The 27618-nt window shown below is 39.2% G+C and overlaps 1 protein-coding gene across 1 annotated transcript; it reads left to right on the top strand.

Annotated features, from left to right (window-relative positions):
• The first annotated feature begins 517 nt into the window (after window positions 1–517).
• MRPL22 (mitochondrial ribosomal protein L22) lies at window positions 518–27618 on the top strand. The gene is made up of 7 exons (XM_017875693.1): window positions 518–593; window positions 672–720; window positions 10616–10733; window positions 15193–15258; window positions 17172–17249; window positions 20049–20118; window positions 27338–27618. Exons 1-7 carry the CDS (start codon window positions 566–568, stop codon window positions 27547–27549), a joined length of 621 nt encoding a protein of 206 aa, XP_017731182.1. The 5' UTR covers window positions 518–565; the 3' UTR covers window positions 27550–27618.

The raw sequence follows: 27618 nt of genomic DNA, 5'->3' as shown, positions 1-27618 counted from the left end.
AACTAGCCGGGCGTGGTGACTTGAGCCTGTAGTCCCAGCTACTTGGGAGGAGGAGGTGGGAGGGTGGCTTGAGCCCGGGGTCGAGGCTGAAGTGAGCCTAGGTCGTTGCCACCGCATTCCAGCCTGAGCGAGAGACAGACCCTGTTTCAATAAAATGAAATAAAATAGCTTTCACATGATTTCAACTTATCTTTACGACAAGCTTGTGCCCTAGCGTTAGTCATTTCTGAAAAGAAAACGGAGGGCCACCAGATTAGGTGGCTTGTTCACGTATTCTGTTCCCCTACTCCTTTCGAGTTTCTGAGTGGGGCTTCGCAGTTTTTCTGAATCCAGGTGAATTTTCGGAAACCCGCGCGCTTTCGGCCTTTATTAATTCATTCATTCCCAAGCCAGGCTCGCCTGACCACACCTCGAGCGCCGTCCCAGTGCTCGCGGTCTTCGTGACAGCACCTCAGGTGTAGGTACTGCTTGTTGGAGAGCCCCACAGGAAATCCGGAGTATTGCGCATGCGTGCTGTCCAGAAGGCGCTTGAACTGTTGAGGCTTCCGTAGCGGGCGGGCGGAAGATGGCGGCGGCGGTCCTGGGACCGTTGGGTAAGGATTTCTTAGTGGTTAAGCGATAGAAGGGAGTCGAGGTGGAATCTGAATTGACGGCTTGTGTTGATGTTGCAGGTGCGTTATGGAAACAGAACCTGAGGAGCCAGGGGAAGCTCGCCTTGGGGTAAGTCTCTCGCTTCGGAGTTTCAGAAGGGCCCAAGGCATCTTGACTATTCTGCCAGTTGGTAACTGAGCGCCTGTGTGCCTCACTGTCCTTTAGGCTCTGGGGCTACTGAGGCGAATGAGACAGCCCGTGCCTCTACTTTGTCACTCTATTTTTCGCCACCTTATTGCATAAGCTTTGCAGGGATCAGGATTACCCATAACCCAAAGGCCATTGTAAATGCGTTTTCTGAACGTCTACTGTGATCTTTCTGGACAAGGTTAGACTGTTCCATCTCCTTATGGAAGCGTTCAACTTTTCAAGTTACCTCTCTGGTTACTTGCTTACATGGGCAGTGATCGTGTTGTGGACAGCCCTGGTTTACGTCCTACCTGACGTTGTGTTTAGCGGTTTATATGCCTTAACTCATTCTCGTAACATTCTATGAGTAGGTACTGCTATACCCGTTTTTCAGACAAGGAAATTGAGCCCCCAAACGTAACATAACTTGCCTAAGGCCACTCAGTTGTAGGAAATTCTGAAGCTTTATACCAGAGCATTCCGTAACCCTAGGACAAAAGCATTCATTAAAGGTTAGGGTAAGTAGTCGCTGTGTTTCTCCCCAAAAATTAATTTTTAAAAAATCGGTATTTGAAAATTGGTAATCTGATTGTAAATTTTCTGATCTGTCCATTTGTTATTGACTTTGGTTTAGTTCATAGGCTTTGCAGACAGATGAGTTGTATATGAATCTGCTTTTTAACTGTGAATTTGGAAAAGTTACTTATTCTTAATAAGCTTCAGTTATCACTTTTATGATATGAGCGTTTTATTACTACCTGTTAGGTTTTTAAAAATTTAAAGATTTTTATTTATTTATTTTTTTAGATGAGATCTTGCCATGTTGCCCAGGCTGGTCTCAAACCTAAGGGCTAACAATCCTCTTGCGTCAGCCTCCTGAGGTGCTGGAATTACAGGCACATACCATGCACGTAGCTCTAGTAGATTTTTAAAATGAAGTTCAAACAAGATAATGCATATGAACTATTTAGTATGTTTGTGGCACGTGATAATCCCACTCTGAATTCTAGTTGCCATTAATGTTTTTATTATTATAAATTATTACTGAGTTCCCAATTATATTTGACCTTTTTCTAAGTTCTTGGGTCCCAGGGGGATGAAGAGGTGGGCTAAAGAAGAAAATAGGAAGCACTAGCTCTTAGGATTTGTCTGTACTCTTTCTAGATAATCTTCTATCACTCTTCCGCCAACCATGCTGATTTACTTACTTTTTCGGAATATACTGTGCACTTACTTGCTTCTTGGCTTTTCCTCCTATGTCCTTACATCTTGTCTATAACAGCAGTCCTACCCATTATTCAAACCTCTGTTTAGATGTTTTCCCTTCAGGAAGTTTTCTCTGGTCTCTCTAAAACTGAAAGAAATTAGTTTTTCCTTCCTTTTTTAGCATGTGTGCCTTCTATGATGGCTTCATGTATATGTGTCTATGCCCTTTACTAGCTTGTGTATGTTATGTATCTTGGAGAGGTAGGGACATTTATTTATTGTTGAGCTCCAGCATAAGGTCTTACACAAGGTAAATATTTTGATGTTGATTTGAATTGTCTTCCACCAACTTGTATTAAGAAACTCTGAGCAAGAAACTTAAGCAGTTTGCCTTTAGTCTTTTCCTGTATGTCATGATACAAGAGTGTTAGATTTTGCTGGATAATCTCTAAGGCTATTTGCAATTCTGAAGTTATTACATAATTTTGTGAATCCTTACTTTGGATTTTCTAGTGGGGAAAATGACCATAAGAAAACTAAGTAGAAAGGTACAAATAATGTTCCTGATAACCACGTAAAATCTTAGCTTATAATCTGATTCAGTGATTAGAAACTTTTTTTTTTCCTCTTTTTTGGAGACAGGGTCTTGCTGTGTGCCCAGGCTGAAGTGCAGTGCTGTGATCATAGCTCACTGCAGCCTCAAACTCCTGGGCTCCCATCTCAGCTTCTTGAGTAGCTAGAACTACAGGTGCATACCACCACACCTGGCTAATTTTTTAGGGTTTTGCTGTTGCTCAGGCTTGATCTCTAACTCCTGGGCTCAAGTGATCCTCCTGCCTTGGCCTCCCAAGGGTAGGGATTACAGGCATGAGGCGCCTGGCCAGTGATTGGAAACTTAATTGCGTATAGGCCCCAGACTAGAAATAAAAAAACTAAGGAAAGTTGTCTATGTAAAATGAGAGAGTAGGAGGGCCTGTGGCAGTGAGTAGAGTGTATTCCTCATCTAAAAACATTGAATTAGGTTAAGAAAAGTGCTGCTGACCAAGTAAAACATTTCTGCAGGATACACACACACACACACACACACACACACACACACATACATACATATATATATATATACTTTTCAAAAAAAAATTTTTTTTTTTTTTAAAGACAATGTCTTGCTGTGTCACCCAGGCTGGAGTGTGGTGTCATGATCATAGCTCACTGCAGCCTTGATTCAAGCCATCTTCCCACCTCAGCCTCTCAAGTAGCTGGGATCACAGGTGTGCGCCACTACACCTATTTTTTTTTATTTTTAGTGGAGACGAAGTCCTGTTTTATTGCCTGGCTGGTCTGAAACTCCTGGGCTCAAATTATCTCCCACCTCATTCTCCCAAAGTGCTGGGATTACTCTGTAGGCTATATTTGTTAGCTGACTGACAGTTTTCAGTTTTTGAATTCCAAGCCTCCTATTTTACTGATGCATATATTTGAGAAGTTTTGTGACTTACTGAAGGTTACACAGTTAAATGTCAAAGTGAGGATGTAAACAAAATATTTTCTGGGACTACAGGTGCACGCCGCCACACCTGGCTAAGTTTTGTATTTTTAGTAGAGATGGGGTTTTACTATGTTGGGTAAGCTGGTCTCAAACTCCCGGACTCAAATGATCGAGCGCCTCGGCCTCCCAAAGTGCTGGGATTACAGGCGTGAGCCACCGCGCCCAGCCAAAAAAAAAAATTTATTTAAGAGACAGAGTCTCACTATGTTGTACAGGCTGGTCTCAAACTCTTGGGCTCAAGTGATCTTCCCACCTCAGGCTCCCGAGTCTCTGGGATTACAGGTGTGAGCTACCATGTCCAGCTGTACCACCCTTTAGATGGGGCATATCCTCTTAAGCTTTCCTCAGTTTCCAACTGTGTGTAAAATTTTGGCATAGTTATTTACACTCAGTCCTCTTACCTGTCTCTGTATTCTTTCATTGATTCTACAAATATGTATTTAGTGCCTGCTCTGAGCTGGGAACTATTCTAGCACTGAGGATTTTGCAGAGAACAGGAACAGACAATAATCCCTTGCCATTATGGAGTGTACAATATAGTAAGGGGGGCAAGTAAACAAAATAAGTAAAATATAGAGTATATTTGATAGCGACATCTGCTTACGAGAAAATAAAAGCAGAGATTGGGAATAAGAAGTATGTGTGTTTGAGAGAGGAACTTGTAGTTTTAGATAGGGAAGGCCTCACTAAAAGATAGTATTTGAGTAAAGATTTGAAGGAAATGAGGAAGCATGCTGTGCTAACATCTGAGCAAACAGCATTGTGTACAAATTGAAGAGTAAGTGCAACAGCTCCGAGAAACCATACCTGGTGGTGTCCAGAACAATGACAAAAAGGAGAGGGACAGTGATAGGAGATGAGGTCAGAGAGGAAGGGGGAGTCATCAATCATATAGAGCCTTAGTATTTTTTGTAAATACTTTGGCTTTTATTCTGAGCAAGATGGGAAATTATTGTAAGGTTTTGAGCATTGGGGTAATATCTGATTTATGTTTATGAGTGGTTCTTTCTGGCTGCTGTGTTGAGAAAAGACTGGGGTGGGGATGGGGGAGCAAGGATGGAAGCAGAGACCATTGGATATTTCAGGTATGAGATCATGGTGGCTTAGATTAGGGTGGCCGTGAAGGTAAGTGAATGGTTGGGCTCTGGCAATATGTTAACCACAGCTGACAGAGCTTGTTGATGCATTGGATAAGAGGTGTGAGAAAGAAGGGTGACACCAAAGTTTATGACCTGAGCAATTGGAAGGGTAGAGTTAACCATTTACTGAGCTAGGAAGACCTCCAGAGGAGCAAGTTTGGGGAGAATATTAGTAGCTCAGTTTTGGGTTTGTTAAATCTGAGCTGTTCGGTAAGCATCCAAGTAGAGATATGAGTAGGCAATTGGGTATATGAGTTTATAGAATGCAAAGAATGGATGTAAATTTGGGAGTCATCAATGCATGGATAATATTTAAAGCTGCAAAGCTGGTTGACTTCACCAAAGGAGGGAGTGTAGATAGAAAGAGTCCAAGGATTAGTTCCTGCCTGAGGCAGCCAACATTTACAGACCAGGGAGGGAGACAAGGAAACAACAAAGGAGACTGTGGGGGAGTAGCCAGAGACGGGAGAAGAAAACCCCAAGTGTCCTGGAGCCCAACTCAAGAAAGTGTCTCAAGGAAGAGCAAGTGACCAGAGATACTTAGGTCACTCTCAGATGAGAACTGATAATTAGAATTAGAATTTGAATTTGTCTGTATTTTCTATTTTAAGGTTGCTTCATTTTGTTTTAGTTGAGTGTTATCCCAGCAATTGGCCAGGAGAGGGCACGTAGGAACTTTTGATTTAATATTCTGTACTTCTAAATTAAGTACCCCATTTGGAATAATACTTTAATTTAATTTGATTATGGTAGTTTGGTCTTTGCTTGATAATTCAGTTTATGAATTATTTGAGTCCTGAAAGTATTATAAGAATTCAGAAAGCTTTGACATTATAAATTCATAGTATGCTTAATTTATGAAGCAACATATTTAATTCACCAAATATGTATCGAAGATTTGAAGAGCACAAGGTACTGTGCTAGACGGGCACAGCAGGTATGGGTCTGACTCAAGGTATCTTTCAGATCGGTTTGTAGCAAAGGGGTTCATGTTTTTGTCATGCTGTTCGTGATGAGATGAGTGATAGAATTAAGGTTAGAAGAGGCCCTATGGATGATGTAGTCCAATTCCTCTTTTCACAGACAAAGAAACCAAGTTCCAAAGAGGTGACAGACATACTGTACCCTACTCACTAATTACAACTACATAGAAACATAAATGTTTATGATTATAAACTTGAGAAGAAACTTTGAAATTGTGTATTTAAAGCTTACAGTTCACAGGACTGATTTGGGGGGTGGGGACAGGAGAGATTAACTGTTCAAAGGGCCTAACTTTGTTTTATTTTTATTTTTATTTTTATATTTTATTTTTTTTTTGAGACGGAGTCTCGGCGCTGTCGCCCAGGCTGGGTGCCAGTGCCGGATCTGCAGCTCACGTCAAGCTCCCGCCTCTCGGGTTTAGCACCATTCTCTCTGCTCACTCCAAGTAGCTGGGGACTTCAGGCGGCCCGCCAAACCGCCCGGGCTAGTTTTTTTTTTTGTATTTTTTTAGTAAGAGACGGGGTTTCGCCCGTGTTAGCCTAGGTTGGTCTGCTGATCTCCTGACCCTCAAGCGATCCACCCGTCTCCGGCCTCTTCCCCAAAGTGGCTGGGATTACAGGCTTGAGCCACCGCGCTCCGGGGCCCTGTTTATTTTTTTATACCCTTTGAAAAAAAAACACGGGCATGGTGGCTCACACCTGTAATTCTAGCACTTTGGGAGGCTGAGATGGGTGGATCACCCGAGGTCAGAAGTACAAGACCAGCCTGGCCAACATGGTGAAACCCCATCTCTACTAAAAATACAAAAATTAGCTGGGTATGGTGGTGCGCCCCTGTAATCCCAGCTACGCTGGAGGCTGAAGCAGAAGAATCGTTTGAACCCAGGAGGCGGAGGTTGCAGTGAGCTGAGATCGCACCGTTGCACTCCAGCCTGGGTGACAAGAGTGAAACTGTCTCAAAATAAACAAACAAAATAGAAGCAAGGTCTTGCAGTGTTGCCCAGGCTGGTTTTGAACTCCTGGCCTCAAACAGTCCTCCTACCATGGCCTCCCAAAGTGCTGGCATTGCAGGCATGAGCCACCATACTAGGCCAAAGGGCCTAATTTAAAAAATAACACTAGCCATTAGTGTTTATCATGGGTTAGACATTGTAGGATGCACTATATTAATTATTAATCCATCAATAGTATTAGTAGGTATTATTCTCATTCTACAAGTAATAATATCTAAAGTTTATTGAGCCCTTTTAAGTGTCAGGTTAAGTATTTTACTTGCATTTGAGCTTCTTAAGAAGGCTATGAGGTAATTATTATTATTCTATTTACTGATGGGAAAACTGAGACCCAGAAAGTTATGTGACTTCCCGAAGGCCATTCACCTAGTAAATTAGAGTTAGGATTTAGACCCAGGTCTGCTTGACTCTGTAGCCTCAGCTGTCACCACCTGGCTTATATTTCATTAGCAAAATACGCCTTCATACATCATGTATCCTAATTTTGTGCTTTTCAGTTAAGACATTGGAACCTAAATGTGGAAGGCAAAGGTACAGATTTTGTTAGGTATTTTGATGACACTAATCTTGGTATTAGGATAGATGGTGAACTTGGGGTAAAAATGATACACTAGAAAAATAGATTTGTTTGAGTCTTTGGTCTAAATGGCTCGAAGACTAAAAACAAAGGTTTCATTTGCCAAGTAAATCTTCCAAGTTGCATATTTGTATGAGAATATGCCAGTATACAACCACTTTGAGTGTATAAGTCTGAGTTAAATGTTTACTCAGTATCCATGTACCAGACATTGTTCTTGGTGCTAGAATACGAAGAAAGTCAGACTTGCCCTTTAAATGCGCAACATCTGTACACTTAGTACAGTAACTCATTCTGTTATAGCCACTTATGATAGTACAGTGGTCCAAGTCATTGCTGTATGACCGGCAAGTATTAACACGAGAATCATGATCAGAGAACAGATTAGGTGATGTTTCACATTGAGGTGACGTTTGAGCTAGAACTAAAAACAGGATAAGCATTTCATTCAGGAGATAATAAGGCAGGAGAAAACAATTTGAGTAAAGGCTTGTTCAGAGAACAATGAACATCTATGTGGCTAGGCCATAAGGGCAGGTTGGGTCTAGATTACGAAAGGCCTTCCATGTCTTACTAAAGAGTTTGGACTTCCTATTGTGGGCAGTAGGGAAATACCAAAGTTTGCTGTGTTAACTTTTTATTTGGATATGCCCAGACATACGCAAAAGTAGACAGTTTGATGAACCTCCATGTGTCTGTCACCCAACTTCAACACTTACTACTTACAGCCAATCTTATTTATAACCTGTATTCTCTCTCATCATATTTTGAAACACTCCCCCCACTGTATCATTTTCATAAATATTTCACTATTATCTCATTGAAAAGCATTAAATATCCATTTGATATTTAAACTTCCAATGGCTTCATAACTGTCATACTTTTTAAATTATAATAGTTCACACATTGAAACTAATTGGTATTTTTGTTAAATCTCTTACTCTGTAGGTTTTTTATTCAACCCTCTCTTTTTTTTTTCTTGTAATTTATTTGTTGGAGACAATTGGTTGTTTTGTAGCGTTTTCCATACCTTGGATTTTACCAAGTGCATCCCCATGATATTACATAACATGTTCTCTTTTCTCTGTTTCCTATATTGAATCTAGGGGCTTGAGCCCCCAGTTTCATTTTGGGCAGGAAAGACTACTTTGTGGATGGTGGGTGGTGTGTTCTTCCATCAGGAGACACATAACACCTCCTTTATCCATTAGTTTATTAAGGATTACAAGATGATGCTATTATAATTTGCTATTCCTTCATTACTAACTTTATACAAGTCAAACTTTTCCTCATCTACTACTTGGCAACTTAATGGTACAGTTTGTATAGGAAAGACAGGATAAGTCCCGTCTTTTTCTTCATTCTTTCTCTTCATTCACCAGTTTTTAAAATAACAAGTTGGCTCACTAGCATCTTCTAATGGTAACTAATTTGTATTTTTCCTGGTTTTGTTATGAACTTATGGCTTTAAACATATTTCATGTTTAAAGGACAATAACTACTACAGTTATTGTCCTCATTAATGCTTGGCTTGTCCCATCTTTGACTTGTTGGGCATCCACAAGTTGGCTCCTCAGTGCCTTTGAGATGACCTTGGTAATCTTTGATGGCTTCTTTGCTTTCTGATATGACAAGATGTTCTAGGCTGATTTGGTACGTTATCTGCTTGAGATCTGCAATCAGCCATTTCTCTCAGAAGTTTTGGTTTTCTTCAATAGGAAATGATATTTCAAGACCGTAATCTGGGAAGTAGGGGTGCTAATTGCTACTAGATTGATCATTGCTTCTACACCTCTTCAGTGGAGAGATGTAGTACTTACTGGATTTTGGCTGAACCTCTTCTGCTTGTTTCCATACCAAGAATCCCAGTACTCAGTGACACTGAAAAAAAAAGGATAGTATTAGAATATTACATAATTATTCATTTGCTTATTTCAACAGAGGTTTTTAAGCTGGAGGATGACATGAGTCGCTCTGAATTATAGAAGGGTAACTCATTTGGTACTCAAGCAGAGAAAGATGGATTGGAATTGGGCAAGTTGATGGAAGAGAAATCAATTTAGAGGCTGTTGCTATATAGGATGGTGGCAATTAGAATGGAGAAGAGGTAAAGCATTTGAGAACGATTTCAGGGGAAGCATCTGTAAGACTTGGTAACTAGCTCTGGCAGGATGAAAATCATTGGGAAGTCGAAGCTAAACTCTAGCACACAATTCAAGAATGATTTTATTTAGTGATACAGGGGAGTAGCAGATGCTGGGGAAGATGGGAGAGAGAGAATGACTAGTTGTATATTATTAAAGCAATTGAAGTGTGGGGGAAGAGGTCAAGGAATAGTGAATTTGGGATCTTCATCAAGTCTCAGCCCATTAGTTTAGCATTCAAAGACAACCACTCTAGCCTCAGTGACCTTTCCAATATTTTCCAATATTTAACAAATTCTCTGACTCAGTCAGACCTCCTCTTATTTCCCAACTCTGTACCTCTGCATAGATGATACATGTCGTTGCCCCATTCCTCTGATAATTAGTATATTAGTCCATTTCACACTGCTATAAAGATACTACCTGAGACTGGGTAACTCATAAACAAAAGACATTTAATTGACTTATAGTTCCGCATGGCTGGGGATGCTTCAGGAGACTTAGAATCACAGAGGAAGGTGAAGGGGAAGCAGATAACTTTTTCATAAGGCAGCAGGAGAGAGAGACAGTGCAGGGAAATTGCCACTTTTAAACCATCAGATCTCATGAGAACTCCCTCACTATCATGAGAACAGCATGGGGGAATCTGCCCAGTGATCCAATCACCTCCTACCAGGTCCCTCCCTCAACATGTATAGATTACAATTGAAGATGAGATTTGGGTGGGACACAGAGCCAAGCCGTATCAATAATGATGTTCAAGATTCACTTGAAGTCACCTCTGAAATACTCTGCTGTTTCCTATATTTTAGTTACATGATTTCATATTGTCTTCTAATTGTTTTGTGCATTTGTCTTAGTTACTTAACAAAGTTGGGCAATCTTACAGGTCAGATCGGAGAGCTCATTATGTCTTCTCTAAATCTTTCTTAGGAGTGGGTGACTTATAGAAGACAGTGTTATTGGCCAGTCCGGGCAAGAAATCTTGGGTTAATATCTATTAACGGTTTGACTTATGTGCGTTTACTTTCTCTCTTGTTAGCCTCTGTAACTGGCTCTTTGTAGTCTTTAAAAGTAGTCTCTATTAATGAATACCTCTGGAATATTTCCACTTGTGATCCTTAAATTGTTTTCATCAAAATGGAGCTGATATGGTTCAAAAGATATGTAAAGTCTACAAAAAGGTCCCCTAAGTGTCTGTTGTTTTATCGGCTTCTTTCATTTCAGTGTTTTACCTCAATCATATATCCACACAAGTGCTTCTCTTGACATTTCTCGAAAATGGGAGAAGAAGAATAAAATTGTTTATCCTCCGCAACTGCCTGGAGAACCTCGGAGACCAGCAGTAAGTTCGTGGGTAGAAATAATCTCTTAATTCTGGTAATGCTCTTACTCTTAAGTGGTTAGTAATGATTTATTATTCTGTGTTAAAAAATTATACAACCATTTGCTCTAATTGACACAGATGTACTAGATTTATCTCTTTGATAGTTGAAAAGGATTGTTATTCTTTACTTATTTGTCTTTACTTAACTTCCTGTATTAGGGACCTTAACTCTAAAACTAAGCTAAGAGTTTAAGACATACTGATTTTTGACTCTGAGAGGCTTGCTGAGTAGCTCTTAATGATGGAGCATATGGAGTTGGCAAGAATGACTTAAATTATTGGCCAATGTTTAAATTGTGTATATGATTTTGCAGTGTTATATATTTGAATATAGACACTATTTTTTGCTTGTTTGTTTTGCAATTTGAACCTAAAGTTTGAACTTAATCATTGGATTCCTACTGGAGATTAATCTTACCATTATCTGCACAGAATAAACAAATAACTTTTCAACTTTCCTATTTTGTCATGACATCACAACTTGAAAGATTTGTCAGTCTAGGCTATTAAGTATTGACTCCGTTTTGTTTGTTTTATTTTATTTTATTATTTTTGAGACAAAGTCTTGCTGTGTCGCCCAGCTGGAGTGCAATGGCATGATATTGACTCACTGCAACCTCAGCCTCCCAGGTTCAAGGGTTTCTCCTGCCTCAACCTCTGGAGTAGTTGGGATTACAGGCGCCTGCCACGACGCCCGGCTAATTTTTGTATTTTTCATAGAGACGGGGTTTTGCCATGTTAGCCAGGCTGGTCTCCATTTTGTAATTAACCAAAATTTACTAAATGAAATGTTACATAATTGCACAAATATCATAAATAAAAAATTTTCTGTAAGTAATGAACTTTTTTTGCTTCTTACCTGAGCTCTTTGGAATCAGTTATTAATTGGAAATAAATTATAACAGTATTTGTCAAGTCCAGAATCTAACAGCACAATTTTGTTGTGTGTGTTTGTTTTATATCTTTAAATACTAAAAAAATGTAATTTAGGATATATCCCAAGTGGCAAAATGCAAATAGTTGGTAGTATGTCATCTGCTTAACTCTAGCAAATGATGAACACTATCAGTTCAGTAATTTGTTGTGTGTTGTATTTAATGAAACTATTCTGATTAACTTTTTTGTATCGTTTATCCTTCTTATACAAGTGCCTGTGGGAAGACATTTGATTCGATTTGATATAAGTACTCTGGAAAACCTTAATTTCTCTATTTTGCACAGATTTTGTTTCAGTAATCCTTTGGGGGATAAATTATGACATTGGGAAATAATGAACATTTTCTGACTTTAAATAGTATTTAGTAATTTAATATTGGTGTATCAGTTGTATCTTTTATGACTGGGAATACCAATACCCTTCATAAATACCTAACTTGCCAGGAATAATGTATTCACTGGCCATATAGTTCACAATACTGTGCTATAATGTACAATGTCTCTTAGAATTTCCAATCTGCCAGCTGCAACCATTATTAAAATCAGTTTTATCTGTAGCTGAAAAGAGGGCCAGGTAATATCTACCATTCTACCTAAGTCTGATCTTTTGCATTAGAATATATAGTCAATAAATAATAGTGGATGGGATAGCAAACAAATCCCGTAGCGGTAAATTAAAATGAACGTTACCAATGTAGAGTTGTTTTAGGTTAGTCCTCATATTTTTAAGACTAACTTCGTAGTTTAGCTAGCACCAATTTCCAAAGAATATAGATTCTTATGTAGATTTCATCTTATATGGGGCTTCATATAAAGAAAATGAGCCAGAGAGAAATTAAAGGGCTTTCTTTATGATAGTCACACCTTGTTAATTCGGGCTTGAGTTTACTTTTGCAGTGTCTTTGAAAAAAGCTATGTTAAATAAATGAAAAGTGTAATGAGACTGTCAAGACTCCTTGAGCTACCATTTCTTATTTTTTCTCTTTTCTTCACTCCCCAGCAACCATTTCTATATGAGACATATTTTTAATTTATGAATTAGTCAACATGCTGATAATAATACATTAATGTGAATCGGAATCTCATAAAGCTCTAATAAGAACTTTTTTTTTTTTTTTTTGAGACAAGGTCTAGCTCTGTTGCCCAGCTGGAGTGCAGTAGCATGATCTCGGCTCACTGCAGCTTCCACCTTCTGGGCTCAAGCGATTCTTGTGCTTCAGCCTCCCAAGTAGTTGGGGTTACAGGCGTGTGCCACCATGCCCAGCTAATTTTGTATTTTTAGTAGAGATAGGGTTTCTCTATGTGGTCCAAGCTGTTCTCAAACTCCTAGCATCAAGTGATCCACCCACCTTGGCCTCCCAAAGTGTTGGGATTACAGGTGTGAGCCACCGCAGCTGGCCTAGAACTTTTTTTTTTTTTTTTGAGACAGGGTCTCACTCTGTTGCCCAGGCTAGAGTGCAGTTGTGCAATCATGGCTCACTATATCCTTGATCTCCTGGGCTGAAGAGATCTTCCCACCTCAGCCTCCTGAGCAGCTGGGACCACAGGTACGTGCCACCACTTCCGGCTGATTTTTGTATTTTTGGTAGAGACGAGTTTTTGTCATGTTGCCCGGGCTGGTCTCAAACTCCTGGGCTCAAGCGATCTGCCTGCCTCGGCCTCCCAAAGTGCTGGGATTACAGGCATGAGCCACAGCGCCTGGCCAGAACTTTTATTAGGTAACACTTTTTCCTCATTTGAATTATTATATGCATTTAAAAATAAATTGATTTATTTAAAAGTTATTGATTTAGACATTTTATAATTTAGACATACATTTATTTCATTTGAATAACTATTTTATGTATCTTATCCTCACTTTATCTAATTTGCTGTATAGGTCAGTTAATGGCAGAGATATATAACTAGGCCTTCCGACCTCCAACTTTGTTACTTTATCTATTTGCTTGACACTTACGTACTGAGACTTTGTCTCGTTTATCTTTAGAAAGTGCCCTTAGACATTTCACCTGCCCAAAGTAAATGCTGAGGTTTTTTTTCAGTTTTGGAAGAGGATGATTGAGTAATTTTCGCCTTTCTTGTAAACACTTCATTCCTTTTTGCCATCCTCTGGTCAGGATTACAATTTTTTATATGTGTAAAATTTGAAGGTAATCATACAAAATTAAGGTTTAAAGGTATCCCACCACAAGAATGCACAAATTAAAGGGTCTTTTCTATATAAAAGATTTCATTGAGTGGATTAATTTTTGCAGATTATTATTATCAGTCGTGACAGTTCTTTCCTCTCCCTGTCTCCCCAGGACACTTTATTGCTGAAAATGTAATTAGGCTATTGCTATAGTTTCAGGCTGTCTGCTTCTATTGCAGCTGAAATCTGCCACATATTAAAAGATGGCCACTTGAGAAAAATGCTCTTTCTAAGGCATTTGAAAATGTCCAGCAGGAGTCAGAATGTTAGAAAGTTTTGAGACCTCCTTGCTACAGTTTCCCATAACACATGTTTTCTAATTTTTTTTTTTAAGTGGCAGTTTGGTATAGTAGTGGAAAGAAAGTGGGTTTTAGAGTCAGTAGAGGAACTTTTGAAAGTAGATGTGTTAGACATTGTATCAGATGTATCATACTTTTTCTGTTCTTTGAATTCCAACTTTGTCTCTTGCAAACCTGTGGTCTTAAGTCACTTGATTTCTCTGATTTTCAGTTTATATAAAATATTTCCTCTCTCAACTCATAGAGTTAGACTAAATGAAATAATGAGCAAAAGTGCTTTTGAACTATACATTGTAATTAAACAGGACATACCTACCACTTTAAATAGAAGATAATAAAAGCTAACATTTACTGAGAAGTTACCATGTGCCAGGCACTATAAAATAGTTTCTTGGAATAGGTTATTTTATTTCCCTCTAATTATAATTTTATTCATTTTACAGAAGAGGAAAATTAGAGAGAGGTTAAGTAGCTTGCTCAAGATTATGTAGCTAGTAAATGACAGAGTTAGGATTCAAATCCAGTCAGTCTGATTCTAGAACCTATGCTGTTGACCAAACACCTAGAATATTGGCTTTTCACATGAAAACACTTATTTTGTCCATTTTGCCATTTTTCTCCTCATTAATACTGAACTTTTTCTTCTTGTACTTTTCTTTTGTTCTTTTAATCAGCTAAATGTTTTCAAGATACTTTAATTTAAATCTTTTAGTATTTCTTTGGATAGAAATGTTGCAAGTGATGACACAAACCAGCCATTGTATAGTTTCTATTTCTCCCTTAGTAATCTTTTAACATAGTGAGACTTTGGAAAAATACAACTTTATGTAGGGGAAAATAATCTTTAAATTCTTAGTAATGTTTCTGTTTCTTATGGCAGCATTTTCTTTAGGCCTAGAAAGTAAAAACTTTAATAACAGTATATGTTACTGCCATTTTGTGATAAACCTGCTAAAATGTTCTTTCTGTCCTTTGTTTTCCTATTTGTAAGGAAATCTACCACTGTCGAAGACAAATAAAATATAGCAAAGACAAGATGTGGTATTTGGCAAAATTGGTAAGCTACAATGACTATTACCATATAATAATTTAGGAAAGAAGCTATGAGTTCCGCTCCCCAACCCTCACCCCAGGATTTGAAAAACAAAAAAGATTTGTGAGGAATATGATACAATTGGTAGGTAACCAAAAGAATGATTGTTCAGAGATGTATGATTTTCCTTAGTTTTCACCTTTTTCTGAGAAACTAAATCACATTGGATAGATAGATACTAAAAGGCATCAGGAGTTTGGCTATAACCAGAGAATCCAGGAAATCTACTTATTTATCTGTAAACTTGATTCAACCTGTTTTGAAACAGTTGGTTTTATGTTTTTTCCCCTAGGAAGTGAAATTTGTAGATGAGGGGAGACAGAAGCAGCAAATGTACACGTAATACATTTATCCTATAGGAGAAGGAGATGCCTTGAATGCCTAGCATAGTTGTTACCAACCTGTGGTCTCTGTCATGTTTACTGTCCTTTAATGTTATTGAAACTATTACAGTCTCAGTTTTATGGTTAAAATGTTTGTTTCATTTTGACTAAAAGAGAATAGTATTGATTTGCATTTCTCTGATGGCGAGTGAGATGATGGAGCATTTTTTTCATTTGTCTGTTGGCTGTATTGAATTGTCTTCTTTTGAGAAATTGTCATGGTTCATATTCTTGTCCCACTTTTTGACTGGGTTGTTTGTTTTTTTCTTGTATAATTTTGTTTGAGTTCTTTGTTAGATTACTGGATATTAGCCCTTTGTCGATGAGGTGATTGCAAAAATTTTTCTCCCATTTCTGTAGGGGTTTGCCCATTCACTCTGTGGTAGTTTCTTCGGCTGTGCAGAGCTCTTTTAGTTTAATTAGATCCCATTTTGTCATTTTTGGCTTTTGCGCCATTTGTTTTGGTGTTTTAGGGCATGGAAGTTCCTTGCCATGCCTATGGTCCCTGAATTGGCCCCCCCCCAAATCAAAACCCACAATTTGAGATTTAACCCATTCACACCAAGTTAGAATGCAATATTAAAGGTCAGGAAACAACATGTGTTGGAGAGGATGTGGAGGAAATAAGGAACACTTTTACCTGGTTGGTGGGATTGTAAACTAGTTCACCATTATGGAAACAGTATGAGCAATTCTCAAGGATCTAGAAAACTAGGTGTACCATATGACCAGCCATCCCACTACTGGGTATATTTACCCAAAAGGTTTATTAAATTCATGCTGCTATAAAGACACATGCACAGTATGTTTATTGCGGCACTATTTTCATAATAGCAAAGAACTTGGAATCACCCCCAAATGTCCCATCTGTGGACAGACTGGATTAAGAAAATGTAGGACATATACCCATGAATTAAACTATGCAAGCCATAAAAAAGGATTGAGTTTGCGTCCTTTGTAGGGACATGGGATGCAGCTGGAAACCATCATTCTTAGCAAAAACTATCGCCAAGAAGAGAAACCACAACACGGGGCATGTTTCTCATCATAGGTTTGGAACTTGAACATGAGATCACTGGACTCAGGCAAGGGGACATTCCCACACCACCGGGGGCCTATCATTGGGGAGGGAGGGAGGCAGGGATTGCGGTTGGATTCATAACTTGACTTAAATGATTAATTGACGGGTGCTGACGAGTTTGATGGGTGCAGCACACCAACCATGGCACAAGGTTATACCATATGTAACAACCTTGCACGTTATGCAACATTTGGTACCCTAGGAACTTAAAGTATAATAAAAAATAAATAAAATAATTAAAAAAAAAAAAAAAGAGAATAGTATCTCCTCTCAAACTTGTTTTCTTCTCTTTTGCTTGGGTTCAATTCACTGATTTTAGAAGTTACTCAAATCATGTAAGGCTTTCATTGAAAAGGAAACATTGACTTTGTAAACTAATTTATTTTATTTTGTCTCTCACCCTTTAATTCTAGATACGAGGAATGTCTATTGACCAGGCTTTGGCTCAGTTGGAATTCAATGACAAAAAAGGGGCCAAAATAATTAGAGAGGTAAACTTACAAGTTTGGGTGAGGTAGGGAATGGGGAACTGGGGAATGCAGCTGTTTTGCAATTATTAGTAAGCTTAGCCTAAATTATGAATAAATTTTCTGTTGTAAATGCATATTTTATATAATACAGATTTAGGGTGCTCAGTTTATTAAATGTATGTATGCTTAGGAATGTTGTGTGCTTTAGGTGTTTATTTCCTGAGATGCTTTTATTTCCACCAGATATTTATCTGTTTTTTACTGCTTATGATGTGATGAACTTTATTTTTAGTGATTTGGGGCTTGGTGCATATATTTGTATACATGTATGTGTATATTTGTGTGTATGTATCTGTGTTTGTATATATATTATTTATTTCTTGGAGCAAGGCTGAACTTCAAGGTATACTTTCTCAAAGATTTTTTTTTTTCCCTATAAAGGAGAATTTTTATAACTACATAATTTTGTAACTTAATGGAAAGAGCCCTGGACTAGAACTCAAGAGCCTTGGACTCTAGTATTTTCTCTGATCTTTTTCTTGTGACTGGGCAAGACCCTTAACCAGTCAGTTTCTGTTTTTCTCACCTGAACTATGTGGGATTGGATTAGATGGCTCCTAAAGATCCTTCTAACTCTAAATGTAGCTAATTCACTAGATACAAATGTGCTGATGGTAATTGTGGTGACTCATTCTAGGAACATGAATATTCTTTTTTTATTACATATGTATTTTTCTTTTTTTTCTTTTTTTTTTTGAGATGGAGTCTAGCTCTGTCGGACAGGCTGGAGTGCAGTGGCACGGTCTCGGCTCACTGCAGTCTCTGCCTCCTGGGTTCAAGTGATTCTTCTGCCTCAGCCTCCCGAGTAGCTGGGACTATAGATGTGCGCCACCATACCCAGATAATACTTTTGTATTTTTAGTAGAGATGGGATTTCACCATATTGGCCAGGCTGGTCTTGAACTCCTGACCTCAGGTGATTCGCCCACCTCGGCCTCCCAAAGTGCTGTGATTACAGGCGTGAGCCACTGCGTCCGGCCTATTTTTCTTTTTTAATAGTCTTGTTACAAAAAGTTGTATTGATTATTGTCCCTTACCATCTGGGGATATCAGCATTATTTTCTATATATTCAGTTAATTCTCACCAAAAGTCAGTTCATACCTTTCAGTTTAGTGGTAATAGTTAAATAGTTGAGATTGGTAGATTCAGACTTCTAAAAGATTCCTTTGTAATGCTATGATTTTGCTATATTTAATTCAATGCAGAATGCATTTACAAGTATTCGTTGTGTACCCAGCCATGTACTACATTCTTTATCTTTTAAGGCGTAAAATTTTGATCTGGTTTCTGTTATTTCTGACAATTGTCTTTTTTTTTTTTTTTTTTTTTTTGAGACGGAGTCTTGCCCTGTCACCCAGGCTGGAGTACAGTGGCGCCATCTTGGCTCACTGTAACCTCCATCTCCTGGTTTCAAGTGATTCTCCTGCCTCAGCCTCCTGAGTAGCTGGGACTACAGATGTGCGCCACCACGCCTGGCTAATATTTTTGAATATTTAGTAGAGAAGGGATTTCACCATGTTGGCCAGGATGGTCTCGATCTCTTGATCTCATGATCTGCCCACCTCAGCCTCCCAAAGTGCTGGGATTACAGGGGAGAGCCACTGTGCCTGGCCCAATTGTCATATTTTACAAAATGTGTTCTTGTATTTTACAAAATGTGTTCTGGAGGAAGTTAATTCGATATCCATGGAGAGTAAATTTGATAACCTCTTCAAGGAAATTATTATATCAAGTGTGATTTTCTCTACTTGTCTGATGTTGAAGGTTACTCTGCATCCAAAGTTTAAGGGTTTTTATTTTATTCTAGTTTTTAATTAGATTTTTGTTTTTTTTAGAGGCAGAGTTTCACTCCATTGCGCAGGGCTGGAATATAGTGGCACGATCACAGCTCACTGCAGCTTTGACTTCCTGAGCTCAAGGGATTTTTGTCCTTCAGCTTCCCAAATAGCTGGAACTGCAGGTGTGCGCCACCATGTCCAGCAATTTTTTTACTTTTGTAGAGATGGGCTGGTCTCGAACTCCTGGCCTCAAGTGATCCTCCTGCCTCAGCCTCCCAAAGTGCTGGTATTATAGGCATGAGCCACCATCCCAGCTAAGACTTTTCAGTAAGATTAAGCTATTTAGTTTCATGAACTTTGTGTTTGTTTTTTAAGATAGGGTCTCTGTTGCCCAGGCTGGAGTGCAGTGGTGCAATCTTGGCTCACTGCAACCTCCACCTCCTGGGTTCACGTGATCCTCCAGCCTCAGCCTTCCACGTACCTGGGATTAGAGGTATGTACTACCACACCTGGCTGATTTTTGTATTTTTAGTAGAAACGGGATTTTGACATGTTGGCCAGGCTGGTCCCAAACTCCTGGCCTCATGTGATCTGCCCATCTTGGCCTCCTGAAATGCTGGGATCACGGAGGTGTGAGCCACCGCATCCGGCCTTGGGAACTTTTTGACAAGTTTCTGACTCAGAGACATAATGTTCCTTCCCAAGGGTACTGCTTACAAGTGCCGCTATCTCCTTTATAGCTTACACATGTCATTTAAAACTTAGTAGGATGGGCTGTGTTCTCTGCATTTACAATTCTTGGTCTAAGGAAGGAAAGCTCCTGTCTCCTTTGTACTCTTATCATTTGATATTCTCTTTTTAAAATTGACTATGGAAGCATGTGATTAGCAGTCATAGTACAGAGATCATGAGAGATGAGAAACTTAATTCCATTTTACTTCAGGGTTAGCCAATTAAATGCTTTTCTTTTTCTTATTTAAGGTTCTCTTAGAAGCACAAGATATGGCAGTGAGAGACCACAATGTGGAATTCAGGTCCAATTTATATATAGGTAAGATTTTTAATATTCTTAGCATTAGAAAATGTCTTCCAGTAGTAATGCCATATTTTTTATCTAACAACTGTCTTTAATATCTAACTCCTCAGGACTTGGTTTGTCAATGAAAATTGCTAGTAATGGCTTATTCTTCAGCCATATGCATGTCAATTTTAATTTAGTGTAAATGACAATAACTGTACTCTTTTACTCTTACCTGTTCTGTAATGAGACTGAGATCATAAAACCAATTGCTAATAATTATTAAATAATAGATAACAAGACTGGTACATAGAGTGGTACTTTAATTGTAATATTATAACAAATAGTATAACACATTTTTAAAGTTGTTTGTCAACCACAAGGAGGTAAATAAAGAATCACAGGTGCATTTAAAAAATGTTTATTGGCCGGGTGCGGTGGCTCAAGCCTGTAATCCCAGCACTTTGGGAGGCCGAGGCGGGCGGATCACGAGGTCAGGAGATCGAGACCATCCTGGCTAACACGGTGAAACCCTGTCTCTACTAAAAAAATACAAAAAACTAGCCGGGCGAGGTGGTGGGCGCCTGTAGTCCCAGCTACTCGGGAGGCTGAGGCAGGAGAATGGCGAAAACCCGGGAGGCGGAGTTTGCAGTGAGCTGAGATCTGGCCACTGCACTCCAGCCTAGGGCACAGAGCGAGACTCCTTCTCAAAAAAAAAAAAAAAAAAAATGTTTATTTATAATGTGCCAAGCCAGGTACCTAATCCATAAAGGTGTCCTGTAATTTAACCTTCCAGTTATCAAAATGGAAGTCTGTTGAATTGTAAAAGCCAAGGGGCCTTGGAAGGCTCAGATGACCCAGATATGTTTGTTCCCCTTTGTTACTACATCCTGAAGCATTATCTCTGCTTTTACATGCTTGTTCCACATCAGATTAAATTAATGTAAGTTAAAATGCTTTGGGAAGCATGATGTTCTGTACAAATGTAAGGAATTGTTTTGCTGCAGACCTTCACACAGTTCTTTTCCGAGAAGGAGATTAATGTTTATTACAAAGCTCGCTTGCCTCTCAGCACCATGGGAAAGTGGAGCAATGGTTGGAGTTACTGTTTTTTTCTCACTACAGCAGCAATTACTCCTAACCTCAGCAGTTTTATAATCAAACAAAGAAGATGTTGAAGCAAAATTTTCTCAATCTGCCACACCTACATATCTAAGAATTATTTAACTGAAAGCTGTGTTAAATTCAAGATATGGGGAACAGCTACTCTCCAGATGGAGCAGAAAGGGCTGAATCATTACACGGGGAATTAGTTGTATTTTATAATTTTTCAACAATTAGAGTGAAAAATGTTTATCTAAATTCTACTTTTTCACATAGTGTCTGTACTAGTTAGGTTAAAATCTCAGTTCAACTCACCTGGAATTGATGCTGGCCACCACACCTCCTGAAATTCAAATTAGTTGATTTTCAGTTGAAATGCTTTATTTTAAAGCTGAATCTTGTATAATTTTATTCTGATACATGCAGAGATTCAGAGGGAAATCAAAATGGCAACTCAGAAGATGCAGGGTCATAGTAGTTAATCATAAGCATTTTCTTCTGGGAGCATTATGAATAAATAATGTTAGCGAGAGCTTGGAATCATTGGAAGCGACGAGGAGAAGACCATTTGCTTAAAACCTCTTGGTGATTTTCCTGCTCTGACTCAGAATATCAAATCAAATTTAATTAATTTTATGCAGTTTCACAGGAATATGAGATTCTTAGCTGATAGACTTTCTAATGGACTTCAGATACAAATGAAATACGATTTGTCTTTAAGCCTTTTTCAATAACCGTCTTTAAATCCTTTTCAATAATTGTAAAGAGAGATAGGATAAAGAGCTTAATCCTGTTGTTCCAAATGAAGGAGCAGGGTCCACTGTTGCCATTAAGCAAAAACATGCTTAACCAATCCTACATAAATAGCCCTTTATTTTATCTTTATTTTTGGAGATGACTTGCTCTGTCACTCAGGCTGGAGTCCAGTGGTGTGATCACAGCTCATTGCAGCTTTGAATGCCTGGTCTCAAGTCATCCTCCTGCCTCAGCCTCCTGAGTAGCTGGGACTACAGGCACGTGCCAGCACACCTGGCTAATTTTAAAATTTTTTGTAGAGATAGAGGTCTCACTTAGATGCCTGTGCTGGTCTTGAACTTCTGGCTTCAAGCTGTCCTGCTGCCTCAGCCTCCCAAAGTGTTGAGATTACAGGCATAAGCCACATTGTCTGACCTTTTAATCCAGAGTTCTTTTGCACATTTCTGCGGAAAAATCTGTGCCTTACCTGTACTCTCTTTTCATCTACTTCTGTGTTGATCACTTAAGTAGGGCTAATAAGTTTGGATTTATATTATGATTTTTAAAATTTTTCATTCACTAAGAATTTTGATGCCTAATTCCATAATCAAAAGAGATGAGTACCCTCAGGAAGAGTATGATGTGTCAGACATTTTATCTCTGTATTTGTCAAGCTTCTTCTTAAGAATCATCTTGAGGTTGTTATTTAAAATATAGATTCCTAGGCCTTGGCACAGACCCGCTGGACTTGAAACCCCAGTGGAAAGGCCTGGGAAGCTGTTTATTTAATAAACAGCTTAATAATAATCAATAGTTTAGTAAACTATTGATTCTTAACCATAAAATGTGGGTAACTGATTTATCTTACCGTGTTCTTAGAAAAGGCCTAGACATTTCATTCCATAAACTTCTGTTAGAGTTTTGAAAGACTAGTTACTTATTGGCTACTATTTTGGTTCAGCAATGGTTCTTTCAGTACCCTGAAATAAGGGTTAGGCGTTTTAAAGGAAGTGCTTTTTTGATAGCATATGTTCTCATTATATGGTAATTCTTTCAAATGCCTGTCATTGGTCTAAAGCTAATGCCTGGTGTTGCATGACCATAGATTTAGAAAGTTCATTTCCCTTTCCAACTTATAATGATGACTAATGACACTGTGAATAGACCTTAACAAGTGGACATGGACTAATAATCTCTCCTTAGTGATTCATGGCATCTAAAGTGAATCACTTTAGGGAAAGTGATGACTGACCTTGTACATCAGTCTTATTGGCTGAGAGAAGGTGGGAGGGGAGGGCTTCTACTGTTACAATTTCAAGATTTGTATTTACCTAAATACTACTAATAGGAAATATTTGCTATGTGTATATATACTTATTTATTTATGTATTTATTTATTTTGAGACGGAGTCTCACTCTGCACCCAGGGTAGAGTGCAGTGGTGCGATCTCAGCTCACTGCAACCTCTGCCTCCAGGGTTCAAGCAATTCTTGTGCCTCAGCCTCCCGAGTAGCTGGGACTACAGGCATGCGTCACCACGCCTAGCTAATTTTTGTATTTTTAGTAGAGATGAGGTTTCACTATGTTGGCCAGGCTGGTCTCGAACTCCTGACCTCAGGTGATCTACCCACCTTGGCCTCCCAGGATGTTGGGATTACAGGCGTGAGACACTGCGCCTGGCCTGAAAATATTGGCAATATTTTAAATTCATTACACCTGTTGGGCATTATCTATAGAAAAACAGTTTGTCTTCACTTTTGAGATATCTTAATGTATTCTTTCATTCAAAAAATATTTGAGTACTTTCTGTGTGCATACTATCCACATTAAATAGGTGATGTTATATCTTTTGTGTCATTTTAAAACATTTAACACTTGTAGTTCTTTGACAGTAGTATTTCTTTGGAAGGATGCATACAATGTTCTTCTGAATTACAGTAATACCATGTATACCATTAGTATTATATGTACTTGAAAAACTTTGTAACTTATTTCAGAATTTGATTAGATTTACCGGAGACCTCTGTATTGAAAAAATGAAATTAATTAGCAGATGATGTATTTCAAAATTATTTCTGTTCCTATGGATTGTGAACTTTTGGGGCAATACAAAAAGAGTATAAGTTTGGTTGATGAGGTGACCTTTACAGATGAAACACAGATGCTTATAAAGACAGCATATGATTTGGGACTAAAAGGAGTAATACAGACAAATGGTATTGTTGGAGTAGACAAGAAAAGATCAATATGGGTTAGAATAGTTGTGGAGACTTTCTAGAAAAAATTGACATAGGCATTTGGGAGTCTGGAGGAATGTCCAGGAGAAGAGGAGATTTTTAAAGTGGGGTAGCCATACATGCAGAGGTACATAGGTTGGAATAAGCAGTAATAGTGTAGTTCAATGAGGAGAGCAGTATGAAGGAAGTAGAAGTTTGACCTCGAGTAGATAAAATGAGAAGGGTAGACTGGGCCTATATTCCAGAGAACTGAACATGGCAGGCTGTGCATTTGGTTCAAACTATATCAAAGAAGTTTGGGTAAGAGATTTACGTTATTAAGATGGTGTTTTAAAACTATTAACGATAAGCGGTAGTTTTGAAATTGTGCTCTGTGGGGTGTCTAGGAGTGAGACCCTTGATATTTTGTTCACCACTATATCCTTGGAGCCCAGGACAGAGCCTGGTACCCAGTAAGAACTCAAAAATGTTTGCTGAGTGAATGAATGGCACAGTTTTGGGTCTTCCTGGACCCACGTTTCAATAAGAACAGATCAGCATTACAGTGTTTTATACATCAGGCTTCTACATATTGTTTCATTTTACTTGAAATGGTTCCATATATAAAAGCAGTTTGAAACCCCTAAATATGGACTTAGTGGAGGAGAGTGGAGGAGAGGAACCAGAAAACAGTTTGGCAACTATGCTCTAAGTCCCAATTTCATTTACACCTCGGGGTGGCTGTGTTGGGTATTTCCATTACAGTATATTAAAGAATCTTAGGATGTTTTAGAAAATTAATGTTTTGTTTTGACATAAAGAAATGATGGCATCATGGCTTTAAGATATGCAGGTGATCTTTTATGGCTTTAAGATGGAATCATGACTGACATTTAGCAGGCATTGAACTTCTGCTTTTGTGCAGATCTCTGTAAGCTTGTGTTTTGGGGGAGATAGAAGGGAAATGGGAGCCAACGTAGACCCTGATGGGATTGATCATTGTGATCTAGTGATCCATTGAATATTTGGAAATTGGTGCTCAAGGTGGATAGAGAAGTGATTTGGGATAGAAGCAGCTATCACATTTGAAAAATTTTTTTTTTTTTTTTTTTTGAGACGGAGTCTCGCTCTGTCGCCCGGGCTGGAGTGCAGTGGCCGGTTCTCAGCTCACTGCAAGCTCCGCCTTCCGGGTTTACGCCATTCTTCTGCCTCAGCCTCCGAGTAGCTGGGACTACAGGCGCCCGCTACCTCACCCGGCTAGGTTTTTTTTGTATTTTTTAGTAGAGACGGGGTTTCACGGTGTTAGCCAGGATGGTCTCTATCTCCTGACCTAGTGATCCGCCCGTCTCGGCCTCCCAAAGTGCTGGGATTACAAGCTTGAGCCACCGCGCCCCGCCTGTAAAATGCTTTTTAGAAGTTTTCTGGTCTCACTGTTCTTATTTGTAGGTTTCCGCTAGACAGGTAGATCCAGGGGACGCACTGTGATGGTGTTTTCTTATAAAGTGATTTGTGTAATGCTGCTTTCTCTGGAAATTTGTAAACTCATTTTTTCAGTGCCCACTAAATGAAGTTAATGAAAGGGCAGTAGGTCTTTCCCTATCTCACTTAGATCCTAGGCAGTTTTCACTTTCATTCTTGGCTTTCACTTTGGCAAAGCTAGCAGGCTTCTGCTGAAACCCACTTCACTAGAGGATATTGTAGTTAGAGAGTTGTCAAGCGCATACTTTGATATAGTCCCTATATTTATAAAGTTATGTCACAGTAAGTGTATAAGAATGATGAGTGTTGAAATGGATAATTTAATATGTATTCTGTAGATTTTACCTGTTTAAAAGGCTTATTAACTAAACAAGTAGCTGACTAAATACATTCAGAAAATTGTAGAAGGTGACTGGCTACTACTTTGAGTTACTGTGGGTGAACAGGTGAACAGTTCTTAAGTACTTTTTTTTTTTTTTTTTGAGACAGAGTCTTGTACTGTTGCCCGGGCTGGTGTGCAGTGGTGGATCTTGGCTTGCTGCAACCTCCACCTCCTGGGTTCAAGCAATTCTCCTGCCTCGGCCTCCTGAGTAGCTAGGATTACAGGTGCCCACCACCACACCTGGCTAATTTTTTTGTATTTTTAATAGAGACGGGGTTTCACTACATTGGCCAAGGTTGAACTCCTGACCTTGTGGTGATCCGTCCGCCTTGGCCTCCCAAAGTGCTGAGATTACAGGCGTGAGCCACCGCGCCTGGCCCTTACATACTATTTAAAATATTTCTTTAAACTTCCAGGGTCAAATTTTGATATACAGAAGTGGGGAGGGGAGCTGAGGGGGCATTTGTGCCAGAGTTCCTAAAACTGGCTGTGAATCAGAATTTCTGGGGAGAGTTGTGGTATGGGTGTTTACCCAGGATGTAATTTCCAAGGCCCACCCCAAATATACTGAATTAGAATCCACAGAGGTGAAGTCTCAGCATCTACATTTTAATTACATTCCCTAGGTTAGTCTGATGTGGCTTGTCAGAGAACCAGCATTTGGGAGCCACTGACTCCGGTGGCTTCTCATCACAATTAGAATAAAATAAAAAACTCCTTGCCTGAGCCTACAGCGCCCTGTGTAATCTTGACCTGGCTTTATCTCTAATCTCTTTCCCTTGTTTGTGCCCCTCTTCCCCTTGCTTACTATGCTTCAGCATGCTAGTCTTCTTTCTTTTCCTAAAACAAGCCAAGTACATTCCCACCACTGGGCCTTTGCACTTGCTTTTTCCTCTGCTTGGAATACCCTGCCCCTAGATATTCGCATAGATGATTCATTCTGGTCTTAAATCATATGTCTCTTTCTCAGGGATGCCTCCTGACACTACCAGTCTGAAGTCCCCTACACCCCACCATTGTCTGTCATCTGGTTCTGATTTATTCACAGCACTTGTCACTAACTGAAATTATTTTATTTTACATTTTTCTTCTCCAGAATGTAAACTGCTTGGAGGCAGGGGCCTTGCCAGTCTTGTGCACTCTTACTTCTTCAACACTAGAATAGTGCCTGGTCCTTAATGTTCAGGAGATGGTTGTTTTGAGACAAGCCTGCTCTAGCCAACCAGTGAGCCCATGTAATCTCAGAATCCAGTCAAGGAAAGGACAGAAATTGCTCAGCTGATCAGGCTTGTGGATAACACTCATTTCCTGTAATTCTCTTTTTCTTCCCGTTTAGCTGAGTCTACCTCAGGACGAGGCCAGTGCCTGAAACGCATCCGCTACCATGGCAGAGGTCACTTTGGGATCATGGAGAAGGTTTATTGCCATTATTTTGTGAAGTTGGTGGAAGGGCCCCCACCTCCACCTGAGCCACCAAAGACAGCAGTTGACCATGCCAAAGAGTATATTCAGCAGCTTCGCAACCGGACTATCATTCACACTCTGTGATGAGGAGATTCAGACTCCACGGTGTATATATGTTGCCATTTATTTTCTAAAAATAAACACAAATTGAAG

This window comes from Rhinopithecus bieti, unplaced genomic scaffold (genome assembly GCF_001698545.2).
Source record: "Rhinopithecus bieti isolate Rb0 unplaced genomic scaffold, ASM169854v2 scaffold_7673, whole genome shotgun sequence".
Lineage (NCBI taxonomy): Eukaryota > Metazoa > Chordata > Mammalia > Primates > Cercopithecidae > Rhinopithecus > Rhinopithecus bieti.
Note: the sequence above shows the minus strand (reverse complement) of the source record. Positions and strands in the feature narration are given on the sequence as shown.